At 40.1% G+C, this 21,867-nt stretch overlaps 1 protein-coding gene and 1 long non-coding RNA gene across 5 annotated transcripts in view; one reads left to right on the top strand and one right to left on the bottom strand.

Annotated features, from left to right (window-relative positions):
- Nucleotides 1-1,352: 1,352 nt before the first annotated feature.
- The window catches only part of LOC134520021 (uncharacterized), a 54,690-nt gene continuing 34,175 nt past the window's right edge, over nucleotides 1,353-21,867 (bottom strand). The window contains exons 2-3 of the long non-coding RNA XR_010072348.1: nucleotides 18,001-18,093; nucleotides 1,353-1,634 (exon numbers count right to left, since the gene is read on the bottom strand). This is a non-coding gene — a long non-coding RNA (uncharacterized LOC134520021). The remainder of the gene's footprint in view (nucleotides 1,635-18,000; nucleotides 18,094-21,867) is intronic.
- Nucleotides 19,657-21,867, top strand: part of SHISA9 (shisa family member 9) — a 196,552-nt gene continuing 194,341 nt past the window's right edge. The window contains exons 1-2 of one of the 4 annotated variants that reach the window (XM_063344910.1): nucleotides 19,657-20,006; nucleotides 21,134-21,733. In XM_063344910.1, coding sequence (XP_063200980.1) covers nucleotides 21,210-21,733 — 524 coding nt within the window. In that variant the 5' untranslated portion in view covers nucleotides 19,657-20,006; nucleotides 21,134-21,209. Of the gene's footprint in view, nucleotides 20,007-20,139; nucleotides 20,279-20,560; nucleotides 20,715-20,741; nucleotides 21,734-21,867 lie in introns of those variants that run through there. The other 3 variants (XM_063344912.1, XM_063344911.1, XM_063344909.1) reach the window with 3 other exon arrangements.

Below are 21,867 nucleotides of genomic sequence, written 5' to 3'. Positions count from 1 at the left end.
CCGGGCTGCGGGTGAGAGCGCAGCCTCCGGGAGTGGAGCCTGCGCTGGGTTTTAAATGCATAATAATAATAAAAGTAATATATTTCGTTCGTTTTAAACGTTTTCCTAACCTGCGAACTGAAATAAACTGATGTCCTCTAAAAGCTTTGGCAGTCTTCCTTTGTACCTCGAAGGGGTGTTGTCCAGGTCAGATTTCACCTTAGCATCAATTGCGCTCACAAAATTAGACATCGCCACCAGCTGCTCTTCGAAAAAGAGAAAAAGTTACATGAAGAAAGTGAAGGCCCAGTGTGTCCCTGCCCCCACGGCCCACTCTCCGGCCTGGCCCTGCCTTGCCCATGGCTGCAGGTGGGCAGCTGCCATGGCCCACATGGCTTCCATTCGGCACCGGGCTACGTGGTCAGGTAATAACTGAAATACATAAATACTGAAAAACGTTCCAAGGAAATGTTTTCTTAATCTTTTCTGGCCTGGAGTCCTTTTTTGACTTAGCAATACAGGCAGGATAATACATTTGTGATTTTCCAGTCAGACAGCCCATTACGCCACACTGTGTGACATGCAGAGTTGTGAGCGCCTCTTTATTCATCTTGTGGAATCTACAGCGAAACACTAGATAAGGTTCCTGTCATCGACTAAAATGCATTCCTATGGCTGGGTTATTATTCCATCTGTAAATTGGGGATATTATCCACAAATGAAAACCGTTTCATTCCTGCTTGTAAACTGCTTGATGATCATTAGATGGAAAGCGCTAGATGAAGTCTTTTTTATTAAGTCGTTTTTGTCAATTCCTCTCTTTATGAGGCAGCATTTGGTACCTTAAGCAAGGAAATACTAAAATGCATTTTTGACTCTCAGGTGCAGCTTATCTAAATATCCTAACATCATCACAGGAAGAGGTGATCGTGGTCTAAAGCTGGAACCGCTCATGCTAATATAAGAGCAATTGGCTGAATGATCCAAAGAGATTTTTGACCTGTTTCTTTTCCATTTTCTTCTCACCTGCTTAATAGGGCTGAGCAGCCATATACCAGAATATACGACTGCTGCGTGACGTCAGCTAAACTTGGCATGTGTTTTGCAAGTGAAGAACCATCAAGATCAGGCCAAAAAGCGTAGAGAACATGACTGTTTTGGCACCACAGCATACTGTAGTTTTGTAGCAGAGGGACGTGAGCTTGTGATCAGCACACCTTTGTCGTAACCTGGATGTGTTGCTAAAGGCAACCAGTTTTCTTAAGGTATGCACATCTGAAAGACTGAATCAGAGCCGGCAGAGATGTGGATTCTTAGATCTTCTGGATTTATCTAAATCTCTGAAATTTCACAGTTCTTTTTTTCTAGGCATGCGTAGGGGGCTCTCTTCTACAAAATTCTGTTGTCAGTACTGTATCTGATCTCTTTGCAGGATGGGTCACGGATGAGCCTCAGGATGCTCAGCTTTTTCGAGGTGATGAGTACGGTGAGTATGCAGTGTGCCTACACTGTCTCCTCTTCAAATGGCATCCTCTGATACTACATCAGCTTGAATATTGTCTACTGTAATAGGGATGTCACAAGAAATTTCCATTTTGTAACTTAAACACATTTTCTTGTGCAATTTTGCAGCTTGAGTGCAGAAGTGTTTTCATCTGCAGAAATAAAAGAACATTTGCATATAAACGTGAGAACTGAGGATGGGGAGTGTGTGTGCAGGAGGGGGATTTCTGCTCTCTCCTGCTTCCTTTCCTCTGCCAAATTTGAAGTATGCATTTTTGAAGCCAAGATCAGGGACCAAATGCCATACAGCTAAACTCATTTTACTATGACTAAATTGTTTAAAGTTACTACTGATCTGTGTTAGCTTAATTATAGATTTTCATGGACTTATTCCAGATGAGGCCTAGATAAACCAGCAGAATTTTGTCACAGGACTTGATTTGTTATACAAAGTATCATAAATATGATGACACTGAATAAATAATTTACAGTACCACATGTCTGGTCTTACTTACAGAGTATAAATCGAGAATAATACAGAAGAGAATATATCATTCTGGAACAGCATGCAGTATATTGAAAATAAGATAGATAAGAAGTGAGAAATGGAGGTTTTGAAAAGAAAATGCTTATATAAGGTTTAGCTTAGTAATGACTCTGATTAGAATGGTGCAGATCTGAGGAGTCCAGATCTTCTAAGACTTATTCTAGTGTGCGTAAGATCACCCTGCCAGTCCTTACAGTTCTTAACAACTTGGAAGTTCTGAAAAATCCACTAGCAGACAGACACTCTATTTCCGACTGCGATTGAAAGTATGATTGTATGCACTTCAAGAGACCAAGATAAAGCTCTAATAAAACAAGTAATTCTAAAATGTACTATATCTCATGAGCAATACATATAAAGAGCAAAATAGTCAAAGCAGTGGTTGAAGGAAGGAGTCCTTTCTCTATTCTCAGCAAATGACAAGAAGACAACAAATTGCAAAAATGGAAGAATACAAAAGGTGAAAAGGACAGAACAGGGTTGTTCTAAACATTGGAATTAAAATTACAAAGCACAGACGGATATACAGAAACTAAACCATTTTAATCTTATACATAGAATAGAATGACTATCTGCCATCTGGAATTCAGAGAATCCAATGAAGGTTGGAGGTGTAAACAACACACACAGGATTATCAACATCTGTTTTCAGTGCATGCTGATATATATGAGTCCTTGAGGGATAAGTTAGAGAAAAAAATGGGAATTAATAAAACCTGATGATATAAAAAGGATCACATCATTGTATTTGTTTAGAAACAATATGGTCCTACACACGCTGAAAATAAATAATGCATACAATGTATCAAGTCTGTTTTCTATTAATCTCTTCTTCCAGCTCCCGTAAATCCTGTAACAGAACAGCATTCCTAGCAGATGTAACATTTTGAAAGGTTTGGCATATAAGCCTCCTATTCTTCTCCCCAGAAAAGCTAATGGATAAAAATTAGTAAGTTTTGAAAATTTACAGTAGTATCTCATACTAGCCCACTCCATCTCTGTCTCCCGTTCCATTGCTGAGAGTACAAGACTGCAGGATGACTATGCCAGTATAAATAAATTGAGCAGTCTGAGCCTAAACCATTACAGAATATGATAAAACTTAAGGTCTGATCCTTTGACATTCTATATGAACGTAAATGAATTACTACACAAAAGAGTGCTTATCAATGTTAAAAAAAACTCCTGTTAATATTTAATCTTGATACCAAATGGCTTTCCATTTTCAAAGGGCCCACAAAACAATATAAAAATATTAAAAATACTTTGCACAAACCAGCTTTAAAAGATTGGTTGACCAGGACCAATGTTTTGTTGCTAGGAAGGGAACAATGATGACATTGATTATTTCCACAGTTAAGAATCCACAATGTAATTGATTTTTATCTGACTCATTTAGTGTGGGCAGGCTCCATTTGTTCAAGAAACCTGTAATATATTCCTTGAATCACTGTAACTATGAGAGATATAAAAGTTGATGTAATGAGTTAAACACACTACTTAACTCAATTTGTTTTGCACACTGAATTCCCATTTCTGACACAGATACAGGTTCTATCTAGATCTACTGGTCGTTTTTGTAAGATGTCTCATTCATTTTGTGCGCTTCCAAATATTCAAAAGTTCTACTTTATTCAGGGTGCCTCTGATTTTGGATTTCCCTATCGTGAGCCTTCATTTTCAGGTACACTGAGTACTTGCACCTTTCATTGAGTAATTGAGACCAGGGCTGCCAGCAAATTCAAAAGTCATGACCAATAATGACTCAAGTGAATCAGAGCACTATACTAAAAGCAATTTTTTGATCTGGTGCTTATTTTTGACACATCAGGTGTCTACTCCTGAAGAGCCATGGATGTTTGGGTCCTGAGTTTGTATTTACACTGCTAGATACAGAAAAAAAGCACAGGAGTCCAGCAGGGCTAGAGCTAGGTGAAAAAAATCAAGGCTTTAATTGAAGTACCCGCTTCCAAAAATTATGCAGAAAATTTGTGATTGACTGTCACCTCATCCTGAACTATCTAAGAACTTTCTGACTAAAATGCTCTCCAGAATTATTCCAGTCAGAATTGGACAGCATTTACGTACTATCTAAAGTTTATGATTTCTGCTGCTCATCAAGACCTGTCCAGTCACAAATGGAAGGGAATTAGGCATATAAATAGATTTGAAGAAACTATTCAGTATATATATATACATACACATATGTATGTGTGTGTTTTTCTAGTACTACAGGCTTCAGGTATATATTATGGGACTTGGTGTAAGAAGAAAAATCTAGATTAAGACTTTTAATTCACAGCTAGATCTAAAATTTGGACTTGTTGGACTTCTCTTATTTTTAAACAAACAGATTTCCCATTAATGTACAAGCAAAAGCAGCAATCTGGCAGAAGAAGCAGAATTTAGTTTATGCATCTGTATGCATGACTCTCAGATTCCTTTCTCCTTCTTTGCTGATAAATGACATTTTATTAGAAAAAAAATAAAAACCCAGATGATCATTAACCACAGTTGCTATTTCTGCCAAAAAAAATCAAAGCAGCAGCAATCCTTCAAGTATTAAAATTCAATAAACAATCAGAGCACTTAGAGGTTTTTTCAACTAGGCATACAACAAGGACATTCTTGTTTTACTTTTACACTGGTTAACTCAAAATGCATTGCAAACGTACTGGGCAAATCCCTTTATTTCCTTGCTCAAAGCATAAAATTGTTTTTCAGACTAGAAAAACTCATTTTTACATTACAGGTGACATGCAAACAATTTGGGTTCTTTGAAAAAATGATACCTCCTTTTTCTTCCTTTCTTGTATAAAGAGAATTCATCCTCTTTCATAAAAGGGGAAATTCTTTTATGGAAAGCCAGAATTTTAGCAGGCAGGCTCTTTGCAGCTCACTTGTTTAACCAGATATATTTTTGAGAAGCACATGTACATCACCATTGTGACAGGATATAACAAACTGGACATAAAGAAATGACATCAGATTACTCTGAGAAAAAAAAAGTGATTACAAAAAAAAATGTGAAAGAGGAACCATTGGCATACCACTTTGTTGTAGAAGTTGTAGCTTTTGCTACAGAGTGAGGTTTGACACCACAGAATTGTCCTCTGTGTAAGTGGAAACTGTAAGTTATGCATCAATCAGACAAGTTAACTCTTTTGTTGATTGGCCTTCGTGGGTCCCAGACTACCACTACGCTTCCCTCAAAATACAGCCTTACCAATAGATTGCATCAGCAGTTGAGAGAATCTTGCTGCCTTAGAGAATGATTTATGTCCACTAAAACCTTCACAGAACTCTTCTACACATTAGTATTCACTCATGTTGCGTGCCAGGTTTTGCATGTGAAATAGATCTCAAAATTGACTTTACCATCTGTAATGTCACTAATATAGCAGTCACTGAACTTCCTGAAACAGGATGACTATGAAGGATGCATCTATTTTGCAACAGATTTCTATAAAACAAAATGTTTTTCAGTAATTAAAGCTGGAGATGAACAAAGAAGGTACTTCAGGAAAAACACAGATTAATTTAAGCATAAATGACCCATTTAAGTTTTTTTTTTTCACTCAAGTAATGACTGAAGAAAATTAGTTCAGAGACTGATGAAGGATGCAGAATAGGTAATTATTGCTATTACAAACCTCTTAGTTTAATTTGTAGCAAATATGATTTGAAAATTAAATAGTACTTGATTTTTTAATGTTCCAGCATGGACTCTTTCAGCTGTGTCTAGCACTTCTGTTTCTCAGAATTTCAAAGACCTTTCCTTTTCCATTAATGATAATATTAGATAACCAGAAGGATCCATTTTTCAACAGTATTATCTCAGCAATAAATTACATTTTCAACTTCTCTCAGGTTCCTAGTCTAAAGATCTGTAGGTGTTTTACAGGCCTTAGGTAAAAAGATATAAAGATCACACAGAGTCTGATTTATGACTGAAAACATACCATGCACCACAAAGCTTTTACTTTCAAAATTAATAATAGGTGAGGACAAGACTGCATGCCATACAAGGCAAAGGTAATCCACATGTTTTGCAGTGGCCCTTCACTTCAACTACTCTCCTCCTTCACTGTGTTGGTGATGATTTTTTTCAGATTTCTTCCAGTTGTACTTGTTCATAACAACTAAGTCAATGACACCAAACACTGTGTGTATTCGCATAGTGGTGTTCTTTTAATAGTTTAACCTTCCAATATTTTTCAGATCTGTTACAAATGTAACAGAGTCCAATGTCCAACTATAAAAAAGCAGACTTAAATCAATGATCAAAAAGTGGCTTTCCCACTCTTTGAATTTCTTCTATTTTTAAAACAATGGAAAACTAAAATTTTATTAGTGGAAATATTGCTTGGTCTTATCTTGGTACATTCCTACATTTGCTGAAGGATGATCACAATAAAGAGATATCCCCTATACAGCAGGCAAAATAAAGAAATTAACTAAAGTGCCTCTTCTTTAATGGAACCATTAAAGATCATCTTGATGTTTGCCTCTTGGTTGCAGGTGTGTGCAGTAGAGAATGTGTAGAAGCTATATGTTCTGTACTTATTCTTAGCCTTCTGTAGGCTAAGAACGAGAAGAGTGCTACATTCAATGCTTAGCAAATTTACTCTGTGGCAAATTTACCCAGTGACCTTGCAAAATGAACTGTTCCATCTATTTTTGCTGCAGACACCCTAGCTTTAAAATCAGGTAAAACTAAGACTCTACTACTATGAAGCCTGGTCAGGCTTGTTCAACAAGCACGGTGGAGTCATGGAATGCTGTCGTTCAAGAGTGGGTCTGAGAGTGAGAAAATTACATGATGCCAATCCAAAGACATAGAGAGACTGAAGGCCATTTGTCTATACGGATGCACTCAACAAGCAGAGGTGTAACAAACCACGTTTAACTGTGGCATGTTGATGACACCCATTTGACAACACAGTCTGGCTACAAACCTATGGTCATGAACCTATGCAATGGTCTTACTTTATAGACTAAGCTACTGGGATGAATGATAAAACAGGAACATCCTAAAAATAGTGAAGCACGATTAACATTTTTGTTGAACACAGTGGGATGGATTCATCAACCATAACAATTTTTTGAATAATTAACTGTGCTGAATTTTTCATAAAAAAAGCACAACATTCATACGGTGTAATTATTACAATGTGAAACACGTTTGAATTAGAACAAGAGAACTTTGTCATTGGGTAGGTAAATTCATAGTGTCAGGAAATGTTCTCCTCCCCAGGTTCTAGGAATTATGTGCCTAACATTCTTTTGCAGCACACAGTACAAGCTACTATTAATAATATATCTATAGCTGAACATAAGGTATGGAGGGAGTATTTAAAATGTTTAATTATTCAAATGAAGGAATTAATTGACTGTGCCTTTTTTGCAGTTCCACAATATTTCTAAACATTAGAAGAGCTCAGCATGCTAGGAAGAATATAATAAGTGCCTGGGAGGAAATAAAAACTAAAATAAGTGGAAACTGAAAACTTTCCTAATAACTGAAGCTATGGCATCCACACTGTATGTGCTGTCATTTGGAGTTACATGAATAAATCAAAACCATGATACATTCCTATGTATTTGGGCTCCTGAATGGAATGAACTCAGGTAAGAAAAATAGAGCTTATCATTCCTAGTAGAGTGTAGGCTGTTGGTGTTTGCATATTAACAACCTAGCCAAAGCTCTCGCAGAGATGGCAAGATTGCTGATTGGTGTTGGTATTTACCAATTAACTTTAATATCAAGAAAATATAAATTTACTTTTACTGTCTTTTAATTAAATCTGTAGCACATGCGAATTCACAGTAAGATGAGTCGTTATGCATGTGTCTCTTCCCTATAAATCTTTTCTATTTTAGTATCTTGGCATGAATGAAAGAAATCTTTCCAGAGAAAAGGTACATCACATTCAACTGCTTATAAACAAGGCTTTGATCTTTGGTGTTTAGGCTTAGACTTTCAAGGGGTGTCTCCTTACTCCCATGACTTCCATAACTCAAAATGTTTTCAGAAAATGCAGTGACCTTTTGAGTTGCAGATGCCATAGGAGTTATATTGTACTCCAGTGAAAACCTTGAAGAAAGGCCTTGAATGTGAACAAGTAATCACTGATTGGAGAGCCAGTGGAGTATATCTAGTGTTGGTGTTGTACTCGTCCTGCCACTTCAGTTTTGAAGAGCAGAGTGAAGTCCAAATGATTCACATTTAGGCTTTCCGTGACAACTGTAAGCAAGATGATATTCTGCTCACCAAAGAACCTCTTCTTTCTTTTTCTGTCCTTCCTCATATTAATCTGAAGTAGCTTCTTCATCTCTTATTAATTGTTCTGTTAAGTAAACAAAACAAAAACAACAGAAAGAACACAGGGACAAGTTCTTCTTAAGCTGAGAGATGAAAGTAGGATTTAGAATCCAGATTCTTGAATGGACTAGGAAGAGGCACCTGCTTGCTATCTTCTGCTAGCTATTTAACCTCTGCAGAAGAGCACTGGGTGAGACAGACCTCTGTGATCAGCACTTCATTGTTGGTTGTCATGCTTTCCACTCAGTATGCAGACTTTCAGGTTAATCCTTCTGAGGCATCTAATTCTCTATATATCATGTAGAGAAAGCTTATATATCTGAGTCTGCATTTGAAATTCTTCTCTGAAAGACAGGCATTATGGGAAAACAGTTTAAAGTCAAGCATTTGGAACAGAGCAACTGGCTTTAGGGGAAAAGCATATCTGTGTGTATACAATATATATATACGTACACAAAATATGTATATAATATATAAAATGTGTGATCTGATTCAGTGGGTGGAGATCTTGATGTACAATTCCTATTTGACATATAAAATGTGATGTAGTACTGTATCAACAAGCTGCACTTCACTACAATATTTACTTCTGTATATGACAAATTTCTGTAATTCCTGATTCCAAAATGATGGTGCCTTTTTACCTTCATCAGTTCAACAAATTCTAACCTAGTCTCATGTGCCACCATATTGTTTGATTATTTCTGTGAAAAGTATTAAAGAATTCTGAATTGGTGAGAATTTCCCAGTGCTGAACTTTTGGCAAAATAGCATTCATTATTATACTTCCAGGCTTACCTAGATGGAGATCATCACATTCCTTTCAGGAACAGGCTGATGGGAAAGCAATTACTCTGTTTGCCTCTCTAGAAATCTTAAGGCAAATTTGGCTCAAGAGAAGGTCAAACTTAACTGGAAACCAGGCAAGCTGTAGTAAAAATCTAAATATTGTTAAATATAAAATGTATAGCCATATGTCCTGGTTCGAGGTAAAACAGAACCAATTTTCTTTTCAAAATTTTACTTTTCAGTTAATCCTCTTCTAACTGTCTGAAATTAACAGCATCTTTTTCAGACAGTGTCCACTTTTAGCAGATAAGGTCTGATGTTTATAGTGAATACCAAAGAATGGTATGCAGATTACTGCTGTAACAGCCAAGGTCACGCACTTTATGTGCCATGTTGGAGGGTTGAAAGCAGAAAAGCATAAAGCACCTCCAGGGAGTAGTGGACAGGACAGAGGACCCAAAACTGACCAACAGAGTATTCTATCCCATCTGCACCATGCTCAGTATAAAAGCTGAGGGATCAAAGTGGTCAGTCTCTTTCTTCAATGTCTGGTGTCCGAGGAGGACTCTCTTTGTCTGCCTTGATCCAGATCCTTGTTCCTGAATCTAGTTCCTCAGTTCAGCTCCCATCTGTTGCTGAGTCCAATCTGTGACTTTCCCAGTGCCTGCCAGTGACGTGGTCATCATCCTGGGAGCTTGATACTGGTTTTGTATATATTGTATATATTTCATTATTTTCTTCTTATTATATTTTCTTTTTATTATTTTATTATCAATATTTCATTAAAGTAGTTTAGTTTCTTTTCAACTCATGAGTGTCTCTCTCATTTTCTGTCCTGTCCTCTGAAGGGGAGAGAGGACAAAGAGAGCATCTGTCATTCATTCAGTGGCTGGTCCAGCCCAAATCACGACACCATATAAACAAGTTATTTATGCAAGTCAGCATATTTCCAGTCATCTAGCAAGAAGGAGGAGGAATCCATGCAGATAATCAGCATAAAGACTGTGCATAGCTTCTGTCTGCCCTAAGCCTTCTTTTGAGAATTTATTTTGGACTGAACTGACTGTTTTTATACACGCAGGCTAAATTTCTTGCCCAGTGCAGGTTTTGTAAGCCAGTATTGCTAACTGTAGTAGGGTTTCTCCCACTGTGCATTTTAAGGCATTGAGAGATCTTTGCATGGTGTGTTCGTGCACTTGATATGCTACAATACTTGAAGTCCATCTACTGTAAATAAGGATGCGAAGCCCATCTAGGAACAGGCTGGGAAGCCCTGACCTGAAGAAGCATCTGTTAGCTTGCTGTCAGCCAGAAATAACAATATCATAAACAGACTGGTACTAGAATTTCCAGTCTTTCCTCTTGGCTTCCAAAGCCAGAAGAAATCTGTAGTTCTGGTGTTGCACTCTATTTTTTCCCTTCAGCTTCTCACTAGGCAAACAGGCACCCTTTGTCTTAATAAAAAGAGTGATCAAATTTTTACTAACAACCAGCAGAGAATACTTGCTTCTAAGGCTTCTGCCAGGTTTTCTTAATTGGACTCTTTGGATAAAAAAAGCTAGCATAAGGCTATGCTAGTAGTCTCAAAGCTCTGATTTTCACACTTAAGCACTAATTTCCTTCAGGATAAACTTTGGTTAATCATATTTCTGCAACTCAAGCAAATAAAGAGCAAAATTCACCATGGCTGAAAGGAGCCCTGGTCCCATTTAGAACCCTTAGAAATTAATCTACTCGTATTCTCCCAGTACTTACTACTTCATCCAGTTTTTCAAGTATAATTGTTTTGGAAGCATCTAGGTATGTACACAGATAAAGTCTTTCAGTAGCTAAAATCTGTTCAAAATTAATCTCTCAGTGAAAAATGTTTTGTCCTTAAATCCTAATATACTGAATAACAGATTTATAAATCTTGGAGACTGGCATCTGGTTTCCCCACAAAAACAGTTCTTCCACTTACTCCTGAGAATACCTTGTTCTACTTCTGCAGATGAAAGATTAGAACCCTGTCCATACCCCCCCACTTTGACTTATAATGATGCTGCCAGCAAGGACACAAAGCAGTGTAAAGTGCAATGACATTCTTGTACAATGCAGCTATTAAGAATTTGGAAATTGAAAATAGCAGTGCTTACTCTTTGAAACTTAGAGGTCAGTAAATATCTTGAAAAAGGATTTGTGAACTAATGAGATTGCTATTATTTTTCACACTTTTTCTTTCTTGAAGAAAAGAGAATTGCAATATTTCTGGGTTCTTACATAGCCTAGTCTAGCAAGTATTTATCTCACCTTGTAGATAAAAACAAAACAAAACAGAAAACCTCATCCTTGTGTAAATCCTGTGTAAAGAGAAAAAGTGCAAGGTAGAAGTTAACTTAGAGGACTTCATGTTTGAGCTTATGAGCAATAAATCTCACCTGAACAAACATAATAATACCATTCTGGGTAAAACTTGCCTAAGATGACTGAGCAGACAGATAGGTATATAAAATATTTTTTTGCCAAGGAGAACTCACATTTATTTATTTATCAGCTAGGGTTTCAGAGGGGTTTTTTTATCAAGAGAATAATATACCACATGTGTGTCATTTCTGAAAAAAATCATGCACCTCTCTTATACAGTCTAGACTAAATGAAAGTGAAGAGAGCATTTTGCAGTTTCTCCAAGTAAATTCGTAAAGACCAACAAGACTCAACAGATTTTTAGGACAAAATCATAAACTTGTTGTGGTGAGCACCATGATGTGTGGGGGAGGAGGGAGAAGTGCCAGCTGGATCCATGATCTATCTTGGCAATTATACTGTATTCATCACCATGGTATCAGAACACCTTTACAAGCTCTAAGAGTAATCACAGTAAAGGATCTCTAGTTTCTTCTCATGTCATAGGAGGGATGGCTTTGTTATTCTCATCATTATTATTAGTGTGGAACAGGTAGGTGAAAATAAGAGATTTTACACTTTATTCTTAAGGAGCTGAGATTTGTAATTGTTCATTAACTCCACAACTGTATGCCAGCTGCCAAGAAAATTTTATCTGTTCACAGTCTATAGATGACTTTTCTCTCATCCCAGAGGAATGCAACTGTAGTGAAAGGTCATGAAGTCAGGGAGAAGTAGACTTCATCCCCTTACACTGTCAGGGCACAGAAGAGTTGCTTAGGCTTGATGTAAGCAGGAAGGTAGAAACAAGGATTGTTGAATACACTGCTGATTTTTATTGGCTTCCCTAGTAGTGCGGGCAGCTTCCCTCAGCATATGTGCTAGAGAGCTGTCCTTATCGCTCTGCCAGCAGACCATGCCTCCCTTGGGCTTCAGTGTACTGATGGAGACCAGAGTTCTGTTTGAATGCATTTTGAGCAACATATAGCTATCTGCACTGGAGCTTAAAGGTGCACTGTATGCAAAAATATTATTTCCTTAAATATTTCTAAATTTCCTTATCTAATAGGTGTCAGCATATGGCCCTTATCTTTGTTATTTTTGTCTTTAACTTTTTGTTTATATTTTTTTCTGTATCCTTTAATGTTAGATTTTGCGTTTGCTTTCATTATGAATAATACTAGCATTATAAAATGACCCCATTGAACCAAATGGAATTTTGTGTCCTATAAAGAACATCTCAATGAGAATAAACTTATTAAATCTTGATTCCTTAGAGTGGAATCTTCACTGCATTGAATTTAATGGTAATATTCCTGTTAACACTAACGAGTCAAGACTTTGTCCTTTGCCTACAGCTGTCAATAAGTAATTAATGATAACCAACAGACCTAATACTAAAAAAATCCTTTGCAATGAGATGAAAAGACTGAAAACTGGGTTCAGGCTTTGCAGGAGGGATCTATTTCTGATCTTGCTGTGCAAGTGTTGTTTTTTAACTTGAGTTAAACAGTACGACAGAAACAAGTGAGTTAATTGGGTATTATGAGATATCTGCTCTTTTTCACTTATGGTCATTTTATGTGTTGAAATACTTGTGTTGCTTTCGTAGGAAAGCTATCCTATTGTTCAGCCATCTAAATTATCTGTTTCTTCATCATATGATCAAGGCTCACTTCAACCATTCTAGTTTGCATAGAAATTACATGCAATTTCCTTTTTATTTTTGTTATTTTTTCTTTTTAAAGAAGAACAATCACTATATTCACAGGGAGAATTTGTTAAGCTGGAAAATCATATTTAAGACTTCAAGGTGTATATAAATTGATTTTAAAGAGGCCAGATTTCTGTCAGGTGTGTGGGAGTGAATGACAGACTAATTCCTACACACAGCCAAGAAAATTGTGAGTTGTCCTTTTACCAAGTATTCAGTTACAACTGGCCCTATATATATGTATCATTTCCATATTATACAGAAGTCTTCCTTTTGCAGCTTCTTTACATTTTACTCCAATGTTACTTGCCTGTATAAATATACAGATCAAATAATCCATTCTGAAAACTCTACTCTCAGGTGCCAGTGTTTTGTATTAAAAATGTGTTTAACCTTATTGTACTCTGCAATAATCTCCTATATATATATTTGTTAGGGAGCAGATATCCTGAATATGTTATTAACAAGACATTATATTTAGCAGCTTAGAGATAATCTGCTGATTTAAGTAAACACTACAACAAACAGATATGACTAGAATATGCTGTCAGCATCTTTTTGCACCACTTCTGAAGACTCTCTAATGTGCATTTCACATTACAGTTAAAATCCTTTTATTTGTCCTATTATTTATCCAGCTGTGGGGTCACTCCACTTTCACAATAATTAAAAAAACCACAAACCTCTAGGCAAATTGTTACATGTTACAAAACCACAAGAAAAAAAAAATATTATCAAAAATAGATATTCCATATATGTAGGTATAACAGAGTTGCACTGTGCTGAGAAATATCAGTGATGAATCCTGTTAACATTATCAGAATGCTCTCTAGAAAGAAAACATAAGAAATGGCATTTACTTTTCCACCTTGAGATCTTCATAGTTTTTTGACCCATCTGTCAGTATACCTGCTTGATAGATTGTTTCTTCTCACTGGCTATCAAGCTAGAGGACAGAGAAGCAAATCCCTTTGGAGCCAGCTTTAGTACTGCTCTTTATATTGGCTGACAAGTGGAGTCAAGATGGGATAGTTGATACCATCTGCCTAAAAGCGTGGTCTGGAACTTGTATATGTATTTGTGCACATCAACAGTTTTCCAACATATGTGCCTAAATTTAGTCTCTGAATTCATTATTGGGCTTTCAAATATGTGACCCGGTTTTCAGAAGTACTGACCACTCAGACATCTGGTGATTTCAGAGTAAGCTGTGATTATTCAGCATCTCTTGAACAAAATCACCCAGTGCAGTTTCCATTTTAAATCAGTGGAAAGACAATTGTTGAATTTAGTAGATACTGAGTTGGCCCGTGGATATTTAACCTTTGGCAACCACATTTGACAGTCTTGGCCAGGCATGGTAATCACCTAAGTAGATCTGTTAGCCACATGAAAACTGCAGTGTCGTATAATCAGAAAAGTATCACAGAACTCAGACCACTATTACTTTCCCTGTATCTCTTATTTCGTCTGTCTTGTGACTTACCATTTTAAAATCCTAAGCATCTTTCAACAGTTAGCATCCTTTAAAAATGGAACTGTCAGAAAAATTTTCTTCTTCATAGATCTGAAAGTTCCTGCATCTATATATTATTACTATATGTAAGATACAAAATACATCAAGCCTTGGATGGGCATGTTGTGACAATGATACGGAGAGACATCATTAAAGCTTATTATCAGGGAAGCACACTGAAAAGGTCTAATGTTCAGTAAGAACTTTTGATTTTGGTTGCCTGACAGTACATTTTGGAAGACATGCAAAATATATGGTGGCTAAAATCTTTTGTTAGTTAAGCAACTTTACATTTCTGTGAAGAGCAAGTTCTTCAGTTCTGAGGTTTACAGCTCACTTCTATAGCCCTTGAGGGTTAATAGTGCTAAAACTGACAGACTACAACTGACACAATAATTTGACTTCTTCCTGTTCTGGCTTCCATCCGTGGATATTCCAGGCCCGGAGAATGCGCATTCTAGACTAAAGCTTGTCTACCTCTTAATCTCAGTTACCAAAGAGTTTTTAGAAGCGGTAGTGATTAGATCAGCTCCTCAGCTGTTCTAACATATGCCAGAGTCGGATGGCAGAGGATTAGAAAATCTTCTCTGCTATGTGTCCTCTTCTATGTCTAAGCACAGCTTCTCTATGCTTTGGCACAGTATACAGCCTATTATAATGACTTTAACCTTGAAATTTTTTAATGCTATTTTAGGTGTGTTTAGAAAGGCTTCCTCTCTGCCTTGAAAAGTTGAACTCATGGGAACAAAGGTGGTTGGGTTTTCAATTGGAAGGATACAAAAGCAGTTCTGATTTTTTGATCCTCTGTAGCCTTTCTTTTCTTTTTTGTTAACAAGACATAAAGATTTTATTGGCACAAGTTCGGAATGATCTACAAAGCCTTCTTTGTCAATTGCAGTAATCCTCAGACACCTGGCCAATCATTCCTGATCTAAATTCCATGGCAGTCTAATTTATAACAAGCAGAAACATACCTTGTTCACAGGTACTTGCAATGCTCTTACAATTCAAATGTAACATCAGTTTCACCAAAGAGAGTAACTGACTGGCAGTTTTTCCTTGTTCAGAATCAGAGGAATAGCTGTGCAAAAGGCAAACCTGAGGGCACAACTTGTTTTTCAGCTATACTGCTGATAGCTGCTTTAGACATTTTGGCACTTTTTTCCTGCTGCTGTATACTGAAGACATTTGCAGTATACACTTGTTGCCTCTTGTATATTTGCAAGTATTCCATTCACCTTCTAAATTTATCTGAATATTTCTGAATTTCCTTTGAATTAAACTGAAGCTACAAGAACTCTCAGGATTTCATGAAGTCCACTCCAAATGTGAATTCTATTACTGCCTGCCCCAGCCCCAACCCATGCAATTACTACAGTTGTGGTTTTACAAGAAGACTGAAAAATATTAGGTGATAAAGGTAATTTCTACATTGTAGAATTGCAAAAAATTATCTTCCTCCTCAGTGAGCCATGAAAACAAATCTCTTGTGCTTTTTCATTCATGAAGCACCTCCTAGCTCATTAAGATCTCTTAATGGTGATCCCATTTTCAGACTTGATGACAATAACTAAAAAATGCTTAATGTTTGTAAGATGTTCTAGTTAAAGTTGCTACGAACTCATGAAATTATTAGAACAAGCTCATTCTGTCCCAGTCTCTATGTGCGTATTTTTTAATGAAAAGACAAAGGTTATTTTAAAAGATGTGTGCTCAGTAATTATAAAAGGAGAACTGTATTTAGTGTCAACACACTGCAGGCTGGTATTTCACACATTGCTGCCCTGATATGATACTAATGATTGCAGTTATTGGTTAAAAGAACAAAGGCTTATGAAGCGTTAGCTGGGTAACTAAAAGAAGGGTCTAGAACCAATTGCATTTTAACCATCCAGCAAGCCTAATACCAATGGGAAAGCATACACCTCATAGAGGAATGACAAAACTTAGTAGAAGCAAATGGGGCACTCAGATGTTTTGCTGATTCAAGAACGTAGAGGTGTTCAAAACAAACTTCTGTGTTGTATCATTCAGGGCTTTTTTACAATATTTGTAAATCATAGGATTGTTTTCAGTCTCTATAAACCTCATGTCGCTTGTAGCCTCCGTGTTAAACACATTTTGCTGCTTTAACTCATGTCTGCTAAGGTGTTTCTTTCATGTCTCAAGCTACCTTATTGCTCTACAGAAGACATCTTCTAACATTTAACTGTACTTTCAAAGACTAGTGGTTGCAAACATGCTGCCAGTTGACCTGCTATACTAGAATCATCAGCTCTTTTGTTTTCCAGATGCAATACATTTTGTATCTATACATCCAAATATTCCATTCCAGTATGAAATAACTATCAAGGAAACAGACATTGACTGCTTCATTCCAGTTTCCACATGACATTTCTTAACACAAAATACCTTTCACATCAATACTGACTGAGATCAGACCTGTCTAGCTGCTTTTTTGACAGATTTTCACAGCTCTGGAATGTCTGTTAATAATGATTGAGCTATATGGCATTTCTCAGGAATTAATGACTGGCTAGAAAGTATCATTGACTCAGTGCTCAGCAAAGGACTGGTCTCTCTAGCAGGTAATCAGTCCCTGGGAAGTACTCAGAGGTTGCATCAACATTGGTGTTATTAACAAAAATTAAATATAGAATGTGGACCATGATAATTGCAATTGCCCTATATGGTCTAGTTGTTCTATATTCTTCAGATTTATCACCACCTCAAATTCAGGTTAACCCATTAACTTTCTCTCCCAATTTTACTCCTTTTCAAACTCTCTTGTTTACATAAAAACCCTGCAAGAATGCATTCTAAGAGTATACACAATTAAACACAGAATTGAACATGTATAGTGCACACATACATATATATAGTAGGACTGTGTATGCATTTATATAACTTCCACAGAGACAAGGCTATACATTTCTACAGGATTTACCAGAAAAAAGTGCCTATTTTCTAGCTTAAAGTTGAACAACAAGCATTGCCATTGATCCACATGTGAAAGTCTTGGTGAAAACAACTGAAAGACATTAGAGGAAAATATAATAGAAATACTTAATTTTGTATAAGGTCTGTGCCTAAAATTAAGTATTTCATTTAAGTAAATGGATACGTACTCGAGTAAAGACAACTGTGTAGGTTCTAGTTGAAACATTCACCTTCTCAATTGTTTCAGAGGCAAAATAGATTCCTTATGGGATAAAACTATAGAAAAATAGGTAATTATTACTTACCTTAAAGCAACGTCAAAAAGAGAAGTCTCGAAAGTGGAAGGTGATGGTGCTAAGCTGGGAAATCTTTCACGTTTCTCAACTTGATAAAGACAACTGAAATAAATTAGAAATTTATTGACTGACTTCATTGAGAAAAGGTTTATAAACATCACATAATGTCCCAAGATGTGCCTCAGTACTGTGTGTAATACCCATTTCTCTCAACTAGTTTTCTTGTTTCCATTATTATACTTAAGTTTTATATTTTGATCATGCAGGCGTTCTTACAACTACATGCTATGAAGCCATTAAAACACACTGCCGCAGATCTAGTAAAAACAGTTCCTGCCCTAGTCTAGAAAAACTCTAGTTCATTATTAGATCTCTAAGATATGGTACAGCTAAAAGAACTTCACTGCTAATACGACTAATAGGCACAGAGACCATAACTAGTAACTTATGACTAGTTAGGGTAACATGATTTATGAGTTCTGCATTCTATGGGTCTGATCCAAACTCTTATCGTGCCATAGGAAGCATTTTTTTTTTAAGGAGCTTTAATCACCCTCCTGTTTTCCCTAGTTCTGGGCTCTCATTCCAAGCACATGCCACTTCGGGTCAGATTCTGATTGTGTGGACCTGAATCGTGTAAATGTTAGATTCTAGCCTAATTCCTTTGAGTTTTTTTGCTATAGGGGAATTCTTAAGGAAACCCCAGGAACTCAGCGAAACAAGAAATTTGCACCATAGTCAGTCAGGATTAGTAGCCCATAAAATAAATTATTTTTCATGTTATTATTTCTGCACATGTATAGCACTAATCATGCAAAATATTTAAGCAGCTTTTTAGCAGTCAGATCAACAGAGAAAGTTGCATAATCTTAAGCACCTGACAGTACTGGACCTTAAACATCTCCAGATGCAATAATAAGTATGGAACAGATTCATTTTGTGCAGTATTTTCAGCACAAACTGCATCACAAAGTGTTAAATAATAAATAATAGCAGAGAGAAGTATACACAAGGGAGGAATGATATGATTTCAGAGGAGACTTGAAAGGGGATGTTGATGAGGTGGAGGTTTTAAGAATTAAATATTAAAAACCAAAAAGCTGGTTTTGGCTGTGACTGATTGTTTTTCTCTGCTGAGAAATAAAGGGGCTTTCTAACCTACCTCCTGGACAAGGTTGTAAGGCTTACTGTCAAACCGTTCAGTAGAATCATCACTGTACTTGAGAGTCTATTTTTAAGAGACGGCAAAGGATCGCAATTAGCTAACTACAGCCCTCTCCGATTCCAAACGTCTGCTTTGTCCTCTGCCTCACCTTTCTGTTTATTTACCACTTAACAACTCCACACGGAGTTGGATGAAGTTCCTCAAGTGTGGCTGCAACGAAGCCCCCTGGCAGGACCAGACTGGAGAGGAATGGTAGCGTGCCATCGCCGGGCCCCAGCACACCAGCCCCTCTCCCCAGGGACATCATCATCCCGTGAGGCCGGAGTGAGGGTATTGCGGGCATCCCCCCGAGGAAAAGGGAAGCTGCTTGAAGCACCAGCTCTCACTATTAAATCACGCCATAATGGGCTTATTTCCTACATTTGGTGGCAGCATAGTATTCAAGATAATATTATCTCTACTTACACAGGTTACTGCCAACCCAAAAGACGGAGATGAGAGAGTTAAATAAAAGGAATGGGGAGTGAATCACTAAAAAGTCTTTCCCAGAGTCAGTTCTCTGTTTGGGGGAAGTTATTTTAATTCTGTGTTTCGCAAACAACCCGCAGCCCCACCGTGTCCTCTGGAGCCAGCCTGACTGACATTATAACAAGATTTTTAAATAAATGATGTGCAGGGGCAGCTCACGTTCAGCAGACATAACGGTAACCCCGCTCTGAGCCATGCGGTACCGGTAGCGCCGTACCTGTGCACGGCGGGCCGGGCTGAGGGCAGCGCCCGCTCCCGCCTATGCCTTAGCGGCGGCCCCATGGACACCGCTCCGCCGGGAGGACCTGCCTTCGCCTCACAGGTAAGCGAATCTCCGGAGAGCCGCTAGCTCGCGGGGGGAGCGGTCGCCGGGAGAAGGGGCGCTGCACTTACCGGGCCCCGGCGCTCCGCCTTCCTCCCCCTCAGCGCACACCTCGCCCCGGGGCCCGCGTGGGGGGGGTGCTCTGCGGGCTTCAGGCCGCCCGGGCGGGCGCGCGCCGGCCGTTACCCCCCTCAGCGGTAGGCGGGGAGGCGCTCCCGCGCTTTTGGAGACGCACCTGTGGGGAGCGCCCGCCTGGGCGGGAAGTCTCTTATGTAAGGGACGGCGCGAGCGGGGCCAGCCCCGCTGCGGGGCTGAGGGGGGTGGGGGAGCACCCCTCAGAGGGGCTGGTCGGCATGGGGGGGGGTGGGGGCGCCAGCCCCTCTGAGGGGTGCCGCGGGGGTGGGCAGGCCGGCGGGCGGACCCGGGTCTCTGTCGCGCAGCCCCCCGCCGTTGCCTCGGAGGACGGTCTGGGCTGGCCGGGCTGCCGCGCCCTGGTTCTCAGTCTTCCGCCGAGGCGGATTCCCCTTTGGCGGCAGCCCTTCCCCGCCGGCTGGATGCCGCGGTGGGTCCGTCCCGCCTCCCGCGCTCTACCTCGGCAGCCGTCGCCTCTGGCGGGCTCGCCCGGCTCCAGGCAGGGCTGGGCGGGCGCCGTGGCCGGCTGAGGGAGTTGTGCGAGAGACCGTGCCGGGCTCCGCGGGGGAGTGGAAGGTGGGTGCCCCCGGCGGTGCGCGCCGGCACCAGGCGGCGCGGGGAGGCTCCTCGCTCGCCCCGCTCTCTTCCTTCCCGCCCCTGCAGCGCCCTCGCCTCAGCACTCCCGCCTCGTGGGCCCCCTCCACGCCCCTCTCGCCAGCCCCTTCTCCCCAGCGCGCTGCCCCGCGCTCCCGCCGCCACCTCCACCCCTCGGTACTACTCCTCCTCCTCCACCTCCTCCTCCCGCCCGCTCCCTCTCCCGCGCACTCCACAAGTGCCGGCGCGCTCGTTCCTCCGGAGGGGAGCGGCGAGGGGCGGCGGAGGCTGCCCGGGGGGGCGGCGGCCCCAGCCCGGCCCGCGCGGGGCTGTCCGTGGTGCTGAGGGCGAGCGCGGGCTGAGCGGGCGCCCGGTCCCTGACGGAGCCCCTTTATGTTCAGCTCCTGGCGCAGCGCAGCATCCAGCAGCTCGAGCGGCGGCGGCGGCAGCATCGCTGAGCCGGGGCCGGGAGGCAGAATGGAAGGCTTTATTCGTCTGTTCTTCGGCTACTTGGTGGCGGACCTTCTCACGCTGGTGTGTCGGGCTCAGGAGAAAACTGGCCAGCAGCTGGGGAGCTTCGTGGTGCTCTCAGGAGGAAACCACTCCAGCCTTGGGGAACAGCTAGACCCCTCCGAGCCACCTCCCACCCCGGACTTCTGCAGGGGCTACTTTGACGTGATGGGGCAGTGGGACCCCCCCTTTAACTGCAGCTCGGGGGAGTTCATCTTCTGCTGCGGCACTTGTGGCTTTAGGTTTTGCTGCAAGTTCAAGAAGACAAGGCTGGATCAAAGCACCTGCACAAACTATGAGACGCCATTGTGGATGAACACTGGGAAGCCTCCTTCCCGCATAGACGACCCTCTGCACGACCCTACCAGGGATAAAACCAACCTCATCGTCTACATCATCTGTGGGGTTGTGGCAGTCATGGTGCTGGTGGGGATCTTCACCAAACTAGGGCTGGAGAAGGCGCACAGACCCCAGCGGGAGCACATGTCCAGGTAAGGCTGAGTGCCAGGCAGCAGCATCCCCTTCCCCCCTACCTCCTGCCCAATTCCTAAAGAGGAGAGAGTACCCCATGTGTTCCTGCTAAATGAACAACTCCTGCCAGGCAGGCTGCATTGCCCTGCAAGGC

Source organism: Chroicocephalus ridibundus, chromosome 8 (genome assembly GCF_963924245.1).
Source record: "Chroicocephalus ridibundus chromosome 8, bChrRid1.1, whole genome shotgun sequence".
Lineage (NCBI taxonomy): Eukaryota > Metazoa > Chordata > Aves > Charadriiformes > Laridae > Chroicocephalus > Chroicocephalus ridibundus.
Note: the sequence above shows the minus strand (reverse complement) of the source record. Positions and strands in the feature narration are given on the sequence as shown.